The sequence below is a fragment of the Emydura macquarii genome, unplaced genomic scaffold, assembly GCF_026122565.2.
Source record: "Emydura macquarii macquarii isolate MOO-44397 ecotype Brisbane River unplaced genomic scaffold, CSIRO-AGI_Emac_v2 contig_450, whole genome shotgun sequence".
Lineage (NCBI taxonomy): Eukaryota > Metazoa > Chordata > Testudines > Chelidae > Emydura > Emydura macquarii.
The window spans coordinates 4461760-4476241 of record NW_027130587.1 but is presented as its reverse complement, the minus strand read 5'-3'; the positions used below and the strand labels follow the sequence as shown (position 1 = coordinate 4476241).

The 14482-nt window shown below is 57.8% G+C and overlaps 1 protein-coding gene across 1 annotated transcript; it reads right to left on the bottom strand.

The window, feature by feature from the left end:
* Nucleotides 1–322: 322 nt before the first annotated feature.
* LOC137146664 (uroplakin-3b-like) lies at nt 323–9274 on the bottom strand. The gene is made up of 6 exons (XM_067538161.1): nt 9217–9274; nt 7325–7474; nt 4642–4864; nt 2269–2345; nt 1477–1606; nt 323–485 (listed from the first exon to the last, which is right to left on the bottom strand). Exons 1-6 carry the CDS (start codon nt 9272–9274, stop codon nt 323–325), a joined length of 801 nt encoding a protein of 266 aa, XP_067394262.1.
* Nucleotides 9275–14482: the final 5208 nt, after the last annotated feature.

Genomic DNA, 14482 nt, shown 5'->3' with positions numbered 1-14482 from the left:
TGTTCCTCCGGGTCCTGTAAAGTCAGCCGCAGGGAAAGTGGGAAGAAGCCTGGCAGGTCAGGCCAGGCTGGATACCTGCGAGGGGGAGCCGTGGATCCTCTCCTCTCCCAGGGCCTGTGATCCCAGAGCACCACGGGGGAGGTGAGGGCCCAGGGTGCGTGATGGGGACACCGGGGCATGAGGTGCCCAGGGGACAGCGGGGCCCGGGGTGTGCGATGGGGACACGGGGACGTGGGGTGTCTAAGGGGGATGCTATGCTTCAGGTGGGGCCCGAGTGCTGATCGAGGAGCCCTGAGCGATGGCTGATGGGCAGCTCCAGCCCCTACAAGGAGGCAGCCGGAGAGCGAGGCCGGGGCACGTCGCTGGGGGGCTGGGGTGGAGCCTGCGACGGGGGGATGTGATGGGTATCGTACTGCCTCCCTCTGAAGGCCTCTGCTGGTGGCTCCTCCGGGGCCGGGGCCTCCTCCAGCCGCCAAAGCTTATAGCTGTAAAAAACCCACAAACACTCAGCTGGCAAGCAGCCCGGAGCACACCGAGCCGCACCAACGCAGCCAGCCCCGGGCATGTCCTCCCCGCCCCCTTCTCCTGCAGCGCCAGGCCCAGGGGAGCTGCCCTGCCTCCACCCCCACCGTGCTGCCTCTGAACCCCAGCGGGGCTGAGCAGAGAGTCGGGAAACGAGGGATCGCTTCCCCCTCGTGCAAAATTGTAGCTTTTCATTTAAAAAAGCAAAACAAAAAGAGGGGTTTTTTGGACGACCTTTTCAGCCAAAAAAAAAAAAAAAAGGTTAGTTTTTTCCATGAAAAGTTGAAATTTTCAGTTCATTTGAGAGCCCAATTTCCTCTCAAGAAACAGTTTTGGTGGAAAAGTTACAAGCGGCCCTAGAGCCGAGCGACCCCCAGGATCAGATGTCTCCACTACACGCTAAGCCCGGGCTCTGACTCAGGGTGGAGCCCAACCCCCAGGTTTACAATGCAGTGTGGACGCTCAAGCGTGGACTTGGAAACACCAGAGACAGAGGTGCGGCGTGAGCAGGCAGAGCTCTCATTCCCACTCTGTGTGTGATCTTGGGCACTTGATCACTCTGTGCCTCAGTTTCCCCCTCAGTACAAAGGAGATATGCCCAGGTGTTCCTGTTTGCTGCTATGCTGCACATCACAGATACTCTGGGAGTGAGAACAGAGCTGCCCCCAAAAAAAGGCTGCTGCCATTTGAGCGACAGGAGACTCTCCCTTAGCAGTTAGCAGTGTAGGGCACTGGACACCAAGGGGAGTAGTTCTGCCTCTATCCAGCAGAGGGCAGCGGTGTGCTCACACTAGCCAGAGGAAGACATTATGTGCCCACCCCACAGAGGTGCTGTGAGAGTGCCAGGTGGGGGGGGCAGCTCAGTCGCCGTTCCCCAAAGAAAGCCCGGGTCTATCCAGCACGTTCCCGCTGGCCTGGGCTCCCAGATCCCCCGTTCCGGGCTTTGGCACTCACCACTCGTAGGCGGCCGTGCAGAGGAACAGGATCACCAGGACACCGATGAAGCTGGAGAGGATGGAAGTGATGACGACCATGGTGCCGCTGCGCCGCCCGGGCCAGGTGTCGATGGCGCTCGCCCTGCGACCTGGGGCACACGGCCGGGGAAGCTATCAGGGCAGGCATGGAAAAGAGGGACTGGGAGATGGGGCGGAGTTGGAGGGGAGGGAATGTGAGGCGCCGGGGGAGCCGCGGAGGGTGGTGGGGTCTGAAGGGATCCAGGAGGAAAGGGATGAGATGAGGGCAGAGGCTGGGCTTGGTATGGGCCAACTCCCTTAGAGCTGCTCAGACGTTCCCTGTCCTCTCTCGGGTCGATGGTGCCCAGGCAGCTCAGTGTCTGATTCCCACCGGGGAGCTGTCACTGAGCCTGAGCGCTCAAGGCTTCTGACCAAGTATCCGGCTGTAGGGCCCTAAGAGGAGGTGCAGAGCTGCTCCACTGATTCACCTGGGCAGCCAGACCAGGTGGGCCCCATTGACACCGACTCAGGAGTTTAAAAGGCTGGTGCTCTCTGAGCAGCGAGGGGCAGGAGGGCCTGCAAGGAGACCCCTTAGGAACTGCCAGTTCAGGCTGGTATGTGCAGGCCTGTCTTGCCAGCCCCAGGAAGTGTGCGGAGGGTGAGTTGGGAAGCCAAGTCCCTATGTGCTGCCTTGCGAGTGGGGCTGGGCTCAGACCCCTTTACAAGGAGACAAGGACCCTCCGCCAAGATGCTCAGAGTGCAAGAAGCACCTTCCCTGTTCTCCCAGGGTTACCTTGCTTCAGCGAGATCTGTTGGGACCATCTCGTCTCTGCCTTGGAGCCATTGGAATCCAGGATGAGAAATTTCACTCTGAAAGAGGGGTGACAAAAGAACAGAGCGGGTCAGCGACCAGCCAGACCATAGCTCAGCAGCAGGAATGCAGGGGCCGGATAGACCTACCACACTTGGAGAGCAAAACTGGCCCGGTTTGTCTCTGCTAAATCCTGGGGTTGTCCCTGGGCTGTCTCCAGACAGCTGGCCCAAGACACCTATCTATTGGAGGTACCGGGTCCTCTCTGGTACATATCGACGCAGCTCTGTTGAATTCAATGGCGCTACGGTGAATTACACCAGCAGAAGATCTGGCTCTATCCTGGCCATCTCCTTTACCCAGAGTCCTAGTTTTCCCAGGCTGGAAGGGACCATTCAGATCATCTAGTTGGACCTTCTGCAGAACCTCAGCCACAAATTCCTGGGTTGAGCCCATAATCGCCCTGCATGCCACAGCATGCTCTTCAGGCCAGCCACGCTGCACTGAGGGAGACTTCACGAGAAGGGAAATGCACCAGGTGCCTAGCTCTGCTGAGCCAGTGGCTGGTTACCATCACTATTCAATATTGATGCCTTGTTCCTGGTCTGAATTCGTTTCATTTCAGCTTCCAGACACTGGATCTTATTCTGACTTTCTCTGCCAGATTGAAGAGCCCTTTTTTTGTGGAGATCTCCCCAAGCAGACACTGATGGGCTGGGATCAAGACCCCTCTTACCTTCCCTTGGATAAACAAGATAGACTGAGTGTCTTAAGAACTGACCCAACTCAGCCAGCCCGGTGATGCTGCCCCTTTCCATAGCACCAGGCTCTCCCTGGGGAGAAGGGCTCTCCAGCAGGTTTATCAGAGAGGCCCCTGGCTCATTCAAACAGGGCATTTTGGTCTCAGCCCAGCACCATGGCAAGGGAGATGTTTAGTCACGCTCCATTAAGCACATGCCTGGCTCTGGCAGGGCATTGAGTAGGGCTCTGAATGACAGAAGCAGAATGTCAGATGCTCAGTATTATCAGGCTTTGGTATATCAGCACCTAGCTACTACAATGGCTGGTAGGTGCTATATATGTTAAGAGAGACACTCAGTGTGTCATGGTATATGGAATCAAAGTCCTCCTTATGCAGGAGATGTTTGTTAAAGAATACAGCTACTGACAATAGACACCAACGCAGCTCACATTCCAGCATTGTTACACTTGTTTACCAGGGACCTCACCCTGACTGGAAGTATATGGAGCACACAGACACATCTAGTGGCTGAATGTTGTTCTGCAAGTAAACTATCATTACACAGAGAAAGCAACTATAGTTTTGAAATAGGAGAGAGGTTTGTTCCGTATCTATCTGTGCACATAGAAACCCCTAAAATGCAAAGCACCCTGGTGCCAATGAATTTCCTGGGTGAGATCCTGCCCTGAGACACACCTGTGCAATCCCACTGAAAGCAAAGGGCTGTAAGGATGCAAAGTAAGGGCAGAATGGAACCCAATTCTCCATTCAGATAGCTGTCTTCTCTGGTTAATTCCCTTGTGATGACCCTTTCCCCAGCACCACGTGGGATTAGATCTCTGCAAACCACTCCTCTAGCTATGCTCAGGAGTTAGTTGGTCCCTTAAGCAGTTCAGAGAATAACACTTCAGAAATACGGAGCAGAGAGCGAACGGAAGACAAGTGAGGAGAAATACGGTTATCGAGAGTGGCGGGTGAGGAAGAGTAGGTGACTATAGTAAGGACAACAGGAATGAACACATTGGGGCATTCACTGTTAAAGGGCCAGTTAATTACACAGGCAACTGAATAACTGGCGTGGAAAGAGATGGCAGAGGCAGCCCTGCAAGCCAGGGGCTGGGATCTAGCAGGTTCCTTAAACTCCCTTGCACCCCAGCCCCCTCCAGCTGTACAGAGCAGGTTCAAAAGAACCAGGAATCTCCTTAGCAAAAGCATGTGCTGGATTCCATTGGCGAGGGAGAATTATATACTGGGAAAAAGCAACCTTTGATGCTGTAAAGGTTGCAAGGGATGCCTGCATCGATCCGAGGAGACAGATCAAAGCCAGAGAAGGTGGGTGTGATGGGACAGGGGGAATTAATATGGAAGAGGTTTAATTTGTTCTCAGTCATTTCTTTGGGGCGGGGACCATCTGTTTATCCTGTGTCTGTACAGAGCCTGGCACACTGGGGCCCTGGTTCATGTCTGCAGACAGAGGGAATAATAAACCTCGAATCTCTGACTGTATGGAAGTCACCACTGCCCGCCTGGGAGTTACTCCTGATTTCTGCTGTGTGTGTGAGAGGGCAGCCAGGCCCCTGCCTGTTGGGTCGTCTGGGTTCAGACTGTCATACCGGTAAGGCCCAGGACTAGTCAGAGGGCCGTTGCAGAACTCCCGGCTGCGATCATCTTTGCAGGACGTGTCACTGCCCACCCGGAGCACGCTAGCGGCTCTGCTTTCAGCGCAGGGGTAAAAGGCTATGGAAGTCTTCAGCGTCATGTAATGGAGCGCAGTCGATAGCCCCTGGTAGGGAGGGATTTTGACCCGGGAGGTTGGGTTTTTGAAATTGGACGTGGCTGCGGATGAAAGAGAAGAGAAGAAAGTTAATGGATGATGCAGGAAAGCTGGGCTGGTGGTCAAGGTACTTGACATGGGGGACGCTTGTTCTATTCCCAGCTCTGCCACTGACTCCCGGGCTGACTCTGGGCAAGTCACTTGATCCTGCAAGTGCCTCTGTTTTCCCATCTGTAAATCCTTCCTTACGTTACAGACGTTCCAGCAGGCTCAGTCCATCGATGCTGAGTGGCACAGATGCTGTGGAGATAGGAGCCTAGAAAAGCCCCTGAATACACTGGAAAACCGGCACCTCAGACTGCACAAGTGTAGAAAGGCACAGGTTCAGAATGGGGATTGTTCCAGTGTTAGCGCACACTCAGCAGCCCCCCGAGGTTGTGAGTAAGGATGGAGCTTGGGTTTATCCACACTGAAAGCACAAGCTGCTACTCCTGGCACCTGCGTAGGAGCTACGTTAGCTAGAGCAGTGTTAGGGTTGGGCCCCGACCAGGGATCTGTCTTCACTGCCGAGTTATCGCCAGCTTTTACTCATGCTTGCCCCTAACCCACCTCCTGTCCACACACAAAGCCTCTCCTCCGAGCGGAGTGGTGTTTTCAGTCCAACTCAGTGACCCAGCGGGTGGCATCGGCTCGACCCCGGCTGCGGCTTTCCCTTAGGCTAATAAGCTGTCCATTTTCTGGTGAGGACCCGGGCTGAACCATACCAGTGCTGACAGTCCAAAACTGCCTCCCCCCAATTCATCCCATGGGCCCAGAAGGACAGACGCGTTCTCCCCAGGCTCCTGGGACACAGTCAGAGCCGCTCAGCTCACTGCAGCGCTAAGAACCAGGGGACGTGTCCCCAGAAGTCACTTTCCAGCGGGGCTGCAGGCACCCGGGCTCGGCTCAGACCCAGGGGCCGACCACCTGAGTTAACTGCGGCGCAGCCCTCCCCGAGATGGGACAGGCTGTTCGGTGGGCAGGGGCAGGGCGAGGGGCACATACAGCCCAGCTGCTGCATTAGGGGATGTCTCGCAGGGCATCCACTGGCCAGCGCCTCAGGCACGTGGCAGAGTGTGAACGTGCGTCTGTGCTTGGACGGAGGGTGCGTTCTCCGGGGAGCGCCTGCCCCCACCCAGCCTCTTTGAACAACTTCCTCCTCGACAATAACTCTGCTCAGGGATCCCAAGGACCCCAGATCGCACCAGGGAAACATGGATGGCGAATGGCCAGGCTCAGTGCGGCCAGATCTTTGCACCCAAAGCCTGCAGGTGCCAGCGAGGGACAGACAGAGAGCAGCGCACTGCAGAGGGTGTGCAGGCACCCTGAGAACTGGCTAAAGCGCGTCCCAGCTGCAGCAAGATGCTCCCTGCTAGGCTGAACCGCACGGGGCGGTCTGGATTGCCCAGCGCTGGGGGGTGGAGCGGGGACACAGGCTCCGTCTACACTGCAGAGCACTCCTCTGTCAGCAGAGCTGCGTCTACACGGGGGCTTCGCTGGCCCAGCGGGAGAGGGGGTTTCACAGCCCTGGCCAGCACAGCTGTGCCGGGATACGTTTGAAGTACACACTGGGCGTTAGCCTAAAAACACAGAGCTCCCGCAGTGAAATGAGGCGGCCGGTCACCACCGTGAGCTCCCTCCTGGCCTGGCTGGGTCATGAAAGCCGGAGGATCCTTGCTCCCCTAGGGATCCCCACCGATTATTAGCTTTTCCTTCTGCAGCAGCATTGTTTAAAAGGGCTGGGTGAAGCGATCCCCACTGTAAGAGACGTCCTTCCCCTCGCTGAGATAAGAACAAGCGAAAATCAGGCTCCAGGGCGTGAGGCGATGGCTGCAGGGACATTTCCCTCCATTCACAGCACTGCTCAATGAGGTAGCTGCACCGTGGAGAGCCCCAGCTTCCCCTGAAGCCCTCGCGTGAGGCCAGATACCAACCCTGAAGGAGCAGCCCCCTGATCCTGGCAATCTCTAGATCCCCTCGGTCTGAAGTTCCTCGCAGACACCTATTACTCGTCACGCCTTTCAATTACGATGGCCCCCTCTGCTGCTTGGCTGGGCGCAGTGCAGCTCATTTGGAGGGCAGTTCTCCCACCTGGCCCGGATCTAACGGCCCTGGAGAGAGAAGCTTATTTAGCTTCCCCCTCGCTGAGGCCTCAGCGGTTGCTTTTGAAAATTTGAGCCTACGTGACTAGCCCAAGGCCGCAGAGTGAGTCAGTTGCGGAACCAGGACTAAAACGCAGGCTTCCTAGCGCCGTGCTTTGACCCTGTTGCCTTTACAACTCTCCTGGCCCTAGAGCAGGGGGGTGAGCCGGGGTAGCTGGAGGCCAGCCAGCACTACAATCTCTCAAGCGAGACCGAGGAAGGCAAAGCCAGAAGGTGACCAGAGCAGGCTGTGAACTTCCTCCTCAGGCAGTGTCCCCGCAGAGCTCGCGAAGCCCGTTGCAGGCACAGGGAACGGGGCCCGGCCAGGTGAGCCCCACGTACCGTTAGTGAAGGCGACGACCAGCCAGATGTCATCGGTGCTGTTCACATACTGGTCGAAGATGCAGAGGGGCTGGTCCAGCGTGAAGGTGGTGGCGGTGAGCTTCCCTTCCAGCGACTTGGCTGTGATCTGCGGCGTGTAGGGCACCGGCTCTGGAGACACACAAGGGGGACCCGCACGCACTGACCTCAGCTACAGCAGCGTAAATCTGGAGTAACGCCACCCCCATGAGCGCGCAGGCAGCGGGTGGGCTGCGACCGCCACGTACCTTAGTAACCAGGATCGGCTCAGGGTTCCCCTCATTAGTTCGTTGCACACCCTCCCCCCCGGTCTCTGATCTCGTACTTCGATTGGCGCCTCTGTGAGGCAGGGACCAGTGCTTTGTTGCGTGTGTGTACGGCTGCTAGCAGCAGGGGGGGCCTGAGCCGTGGCTGGGGCACTGCCAGCCAAAGAAGCCAATACTTGGAACCGGGGGACAGAGCCGAATCCGGCCCTTGCTCTGCCAGCGGCCCCCACCCACCCGGGCGCTAATTAATCGTCCCCTGGGTCTCATCAGCTGACTGCTCTGCTGCCCTGGGCAGACCTAAACCCGGGACCCAGATGGGAGAGGCTCAGTCGTGCATCACCAGTGCCCTGGTCTGTCCTTTAGCAGGAGTCAGAGAAGGGACTGGACACGTCTGTGGATCACAGGAATCAGCCGGGTTAGCGTCGTGAACGCTACGGGGTCTAAGACCTCATGGGTCCGGGCGTAAGCCAGTCTCTGACTGGTAGACTAGGCTGAGCCCGAGTGCCTGCGTGTGGGGCAGATTATCCCACTTCTGCCTCCTGCAGGGTCCTTACACCTTCCTCTGAGTAAAGCAGCTGGTGCTGCCACGGTCAGAGACAGGCCCCTGGACTGCCTCGGTTCTGATCCAGTCTGGACGTCCTGCTAGCGTGCTATGTACACTGGGTAGCCAGAATAGCTATGGGCAAAACACCAGTAACCCTCGGTGTGTATCTAGCGCGTTTCATCACAGCGCTTTGCGAAGGCAGGTCAGGATCACTAGCTCCCTTTTGCAGAAGGGGAAACTGAGGCACCAGGCTGTGCCATGACTTGCTCAAGGTCAAACAGTGAATCAGCAGCACCCACCCCTGGGACCCCACCAGCCCAGTGCTTCAGTCCCCTCTATTTATTAGCCCAAGGGGAAATAAGCTGACAACTTGGGAAGGGACGACCCTGCTTTACACCAGCGGAGGATCTGGCCCTCGACACCCAATGTGACGATAGCCCCGCCCAGTCCAGCCTGCTGCAGCCCAGCTGAACTCAGTCTGGACCTCCAGAGCCCGGCTCCTGCCTGGCCACCCCCCGCCACCTCTCTGCTGGGGCTGACCGCCAAGGGTGTCTGGTGATGGGGCCCCGGGCGGGTGGGGCCTGGCCTGAGACACCCTCGCCGCACGGAGACACCAAAGAGCCAACTGAGGCAGCGGCCGGCAGTTCTCCCTGCGGGGCTGGCTCCCATGGTTCTGTCCCTCCGCTGAGTGCTCAAGGGAGGAGACCCTTCCACCCCACGGCTTCCCCCTCCACATCCACCCCACAGCTTCCCCCTCCCCGCCCCACAGCTTCTCCCTTCCCCCTCTGCACCCACCCCACGGCTTCCCCTTCCTCTACCCACCCACCCCACAGCGTCCCCCTTCCCGTCACCCACCCCGTGGCTCCTCACTCCCTGCCTACTCACCCCACGGCTCCCCCTCAGCACCCACCACACAGCTCCCCCATTTCCCTCACCCACCCCGTTTCCCTCCCCACCCATCCAGCCCCAAACCTCCCCTTCTCTGCCCATCCACCCCTAGCTCTGCCCCTCCCCAAGAGGCAGCAGCACCAGGCCACCCCCCCTGGAATAGCCAGAAGATTCACCCAGGATCCGGCCGGCGCAGAGCCCAGTCAGCACCAGCAGCACCAGCGGCAGCTCCATGGCAGCAGCGGATGGGCTGGGTTCTGGGTGCGAGCGTCCCTCTGTCTCCGCCTGCCCTGGCAGGTGCAGCGAGCTCCCTGTGCCTTGCTCTCTGTCCTGTGCTGACTGAGTGTGAAGAAAGAGGAGGGCAGAGGAGGAAGATCTCCCCACGCCCCCCCCCCAGTTAGCTATGTCCCTGCCCCCCGGGTCTCTGCTCTGCCCTCCGCCCTGCAGCTCCCAGCCCCCTGCATTCCTCCCAGGCTTGCTGGAGGATCGAGGCCCTGATAGCAAACAGGTCGGGCTGGTTCTTCAGCAAACCTCCAGGGCCCCAAATGCCAGGAATGCAAATGCCGGGTACCAGACCAGCCGGGGGTCCCCTCTGGCAGCTGGGCTGGGGGGCGCGCCCAGCCCCCACCACCTTCTCTTCCAGCGCAGGCAGGTTCACGCCGGTGGAATTAACGTCCAGGTCCTTCGAACCGCCGCACGGCGCCTTGCTCCACTGGCCCCCCAGCTGCGGAGCCGGACTCCAGCTCCACTGACACCGTTGTCACCCCGCAGGGGGCCTGGCTGGCACCCTACATCCGCACCCCACTCGCAGGGAACGCCAAAGGAGGGCCGGGCGGCTGGGAGAGCACCAGAGCCCCTTGAAGCGATGAACCGTGGGGGGTTCTGTAGTGTTTTATAGCCCCCCCATCAGCTGGCAGGCCTTAGCTTACCCTGGAGAGCGGTAGGAGAATTGCAGCCGGAGAACGGAGATCCAGGGAGCTGACGGGCCGGGAGGACTCAGCAGCCCCAACTGGACCCGATTTTCAGCACACGGGCTGCTGAGAGTTCCCGTCATCTGCCCCCCAGTGAGGTGCCGGAAGGGGAGCGGGGCTCCTTGAGAGCCTGGCCCCCGTGGGGGCAATGGGGGAAGTCAGCCCGCCGGGGACTTGTCCTCGGTCACCCAGCCGGTCAGCAGCAGAGCGAGAAGCCGAACACCCGTCTCTGGAGTCCCAGCCCAGGGGTTTGGCTGCCAGACGAGGTGTCCCGAACCCGCTCCAGCCTGACGTGAGCTAATCTCTAGAGTGGACTGAGCCAGACCCAAACCTCCTGGCAATTCCAGTTCAACCCCAGCGCCGAGCATGACGCCTCAGGTCTCTGATTATAAACAGAAATGGGACGATTAGTGGGTGCAGAGAGCTTTTCACTGGTACATTTCACGGTGTTTTACACAGGCGGGGCAGCATCGTCATGCCCATTTTATAGATGGGGAAACCGAGGCACAGAGCCCTCTGGAGCTGAATTTTCCAAAGCGGTCTTTAATTCTGAGCGGCTCAGTCTTTGAGCCTCTTCGAGTGGAGTAGCAAGTGCTGGGCCCCTTTCAAGCCAGGCCTCGTACACTGGGCACCCGACATTGGAGGCACCTAAATTTAGAGGCCACTTTTGAAAACTTAGGCCCCAGTGACTTAGCCAAGGTCACGCAGTGAGCAAGTAGCAGAGCGCTCCGCTGCCCACGGGGTGCATTTATCCACTGGACCATGCTGCCTTAGAGAGCCGGACTGGGCCATGCTAATTCCTATCTTGACCCTTTCCCTTCGGGGCATGCAGTGCTGGAAACAGGCCTCACCCCCAGCTTTCACACGGCATTTTTGCCATTCCGGAGAGTGCAGAAATAACTCCTCCAGAACGCAGTTCCCCTTCCAAGTGAGAGGGGCCCCCGCCCCCACTTCCGGCCCTGAGGTTATTTCCCACTCCTAGAGACAGGGGAATATTTTTCAAGGGTAATTAAGACAGAGGATTGTACAGATCACTTGGAAAAATTAGCTCCTGGACCTGATTGCATTTTCAGTGACAGCAGAGTAAAGCAGGGGGGGGGGTGGCAGGGGGCATTCCAATGACATACAAATGTTACCTAAGGGGAGTCAGACACTAGGGCTGAAATCCTGGCCCCACAGAGGTCGTTGGGAATTTTGCCACTGACTTCAACGGGGCCAGGATTTCACCCTATATGTATATATTAGAGCCACTCATTTAATGCCAGATACTTTGGGTGGGTTTTTTGTGAGCATTTTTTGACAGAGAGAGAGAGAGAGAGAGAGAGAGAGATTTATGGGGCCAAATTAAACAGTACCTGGTCTTCTCTTTAGAAAGGTCCTTGCACGATTTGAACACTGAAAAAGGCCATTAAATAAATCCAGCGACTAGAAGCCCCATGCCTCTCCCCTTGTGTCTGTCACCCAGCCAGGCACACGGTACATGTAACCCAGACCCACAGCCCGCACATGCAATCAAGATAATAACAAGACATTAATGCAGTAAATAGTGTAATCAGGTTTCCAGGAAGCAAAGCCAGATTTCTTGCCACTTCTCTATTTCCCCTTCCATTGAAATGTAATTTAAATGAGCTAAACCGCTTAGTCCTGAATTCCAATAAGCCACTTTAAGATCTTCTGCCCATTTCTCTTTTTTGCCCCTCAAATTCACTGTTCTTGCACTAGATTTGCTTGCAACACACAAAATACATCTTGGTCTTTGCCGATAACTGTTCTGGGGCCGCAGGGCCCCTTTTGCAGTGGGATCGTCCCCCTAGTGACTTCATCTGTAAATTGGGGCTAATGCTACCAACCTCCTTTGGCGGGTGCTTTGAGATCTACAGATCAGCGAGGCGCGCGGGGTTATTATTTGCCTCCGCAGTCAGTGGGACTCTGTGTAGGAGGAAAGTGTAAATCAGCACAGCTTTACACCAAGTGACGACCTGGCCCCTTGTCTCCATTTGGGATCTAGGGTAACTGATTCCCGTGTCCTTCGCCCCAGGAGGCGCACATATGCTAGCAGGCCCACAGAGCATGCAGGATGCCGGCTCTCTCTAGCCTACAGCTCCCACGCTGCTGGTCTGTTTTCCTAGCAGCATGCTGGGTCCCGTACGCTACGGCTCCACACATAACAAACAACAGCGAGTTCTATCTTCTATGCAGCATTAAAGAAACAAAATCTCTCAGGCCCCTGTTCGGCTCCATTGTAACCTGCCTCGTAAGGTCTCGGGGGTCCAGCAAACCCATGGCTAGCACTAAACACCATTTGTTTTGTTCCCAGGCTACGCAAGCTATTTGCAAAGCGTGAAGCAGAGGGAGAAAGGAGATGCAGCCGGGGTGTGCGAGAAAGGGGGCGGGTTAGGGCCAGACAAAAGTTAATGGGAGGTTTTGGTCAGGCCTGCCCTGCCACATTACAAGAGCGCCTCATCAGTCCCTGCCCTCTGGCCACGCAGCTGCTTTCCAGCCCAGCCAAGCACTGCAGCATTGGCAGTGGTGTAGGAGTTAATCTCTCCCCACCCCTACCGAGCAGACATTGGGCTCCCCAGCTCAGACCCGTCCTGCTGCATTGCACGAGGGCCGGTCTGTCCATTCCGAAGCAGGGCAGGATCGTTAGCCCCCTCTTACAGACAAGGGGAAACTGAAGCACCAGGGTGGGCAGGGATTTGCCCAAAGACCTCCCAGCAAATCCACAGAGCAGCCTGGGCATCTACACAGCGACTTTTAGCCCCACCAGCTGCAGTCATGTGAGCCAGGCCAGCCGCAGCCACACCCCGGGGCTGTTATCCCCTGTGTAGACAGACGCTGGTTTACGTAGGACAATGGGCTGGGACTGCAGCCTCGTCTACACTGACAACTGAGATCGGCATAGCTCTGTTGCCCAGGGCTGTGAACAAAACCATCTGTCCCCTGGAGACTCACCCCTACTGGTCTAACCCTTAGTGCAGACGGAAGGATTCCCCCGTGACCTTGCTGCCGCCTCTGGAGGCCGTGGATTAACTGGCGCGATGGAAGAACCCTGCCCGGGGCTGGCGCGAGCAGCAATGGTGAAGTGCTCCAGGGGTGACGCTGCGGCAGAAGTGGAGAGGTGGCCGTACCCACTTACTCCTGGCTGGAAGAGAAGACGCTCAGCCCACATCTACACCAGCACTTATGGTGGCAAAACCTTTGTCGCTTAGGGAATGCGGGTGGGGGACACACCCCCCTTTCCCCCCTAAGGGAGATAGATTGAGCCGGGACATGTGCTCGTGTGGACAGCCGCTGGTTGAGCTGGTTTTGTTATGGCGGCAGGAGAGCTCGCTGCCATCCCCATAATGCGGCCACCCGCGCGCTCTGCCAGCAGCACAGCTGTACCCCTGCGGCTGTACGCTTGCCAGTGTAGCCAGGGCCTTACTCCTCTTCCAGTCACACTTCACTGCTGCCCGGCCCCACTGCCGGCGTTTAAAGCGGGGAGGGCGGGTAGGGTAGAGCGTCTCTTAGTAATAACTCCCACATGCCACCACACGGTGGCCCCCACTTCCCTCCTTCTGATCACGGTTACGGCTGCTTGAGTGTTTCACTACGCCCCGGGGCCAAGGCTCGCAGGAGAACCTCTTTCCTGGACCTGGGTCACTAAATGCCCCACAGGACAGCTGGCCAGGCTAGCCCCCATGCAGTTTGCCTGGCCAGTTCCAGCGCTGCGGTTCACCTGTTTCATTGCACTAGACGGTGTCTTGACTCCTGAGAAAAGGGACATGAGAAGCGCGCTCCCTGTCTACCTGCCATCTGAGCGCGGGGGGGGGGGGGGGGGCAGCCGCCAGGCTGCGGCCCTCAGTCATTACACTGCAGCAGCTAGTGAAGTGGGGGTTGTGCTGGCTGACGAGCTGCACCGGGAGATCTGGAAGCACAGCTACAGCTAGGCCAGGCTCCTTGCCCCACTTGCCCCTGGCGGAGGGCAGCTGAGCCGCTCAGACTGCGCTGGGCCAGCGGGGCTGTCTCGCTGCCTGGCCTAGCGCAGGCCCCGTCCTTTTAAAAGGAAGTGACTGGAGCCAGGGCTCAGGGCGCTGACGGCTCAGGCTGGGTTTAGCCGCACACTGCCCTGCCTACCCCTTTTTAGAGCATGTTACAGACTGTTAGCAGGGGCAGGCCTCCCGTTCTGTTCAAGCAGAGCTGCAGGGGGGGGGGGGGGAAGGGGGTTTTCTGCGCACGCAGGGCCCTGGCTGGCACTGAACTACTCTAGCTGACGTGTTAACCCGTCACATACAGAGTCTGCTGCTGGCGGGTCCCAGATTCTGTCTCACAGCTACGCCATGTGTCGGGCAGTACAGAAATCTGTGCGTAGCCCCCAGGAGGGTGGAGAATTAACCTCTGCTGCCAGGGAAATGATGCGGCCCTCTCTTCCCTCCAGAGCTGTGACACTACCAGGTAAGGCAGAGACGACATCCTGCAAGAGACAAAA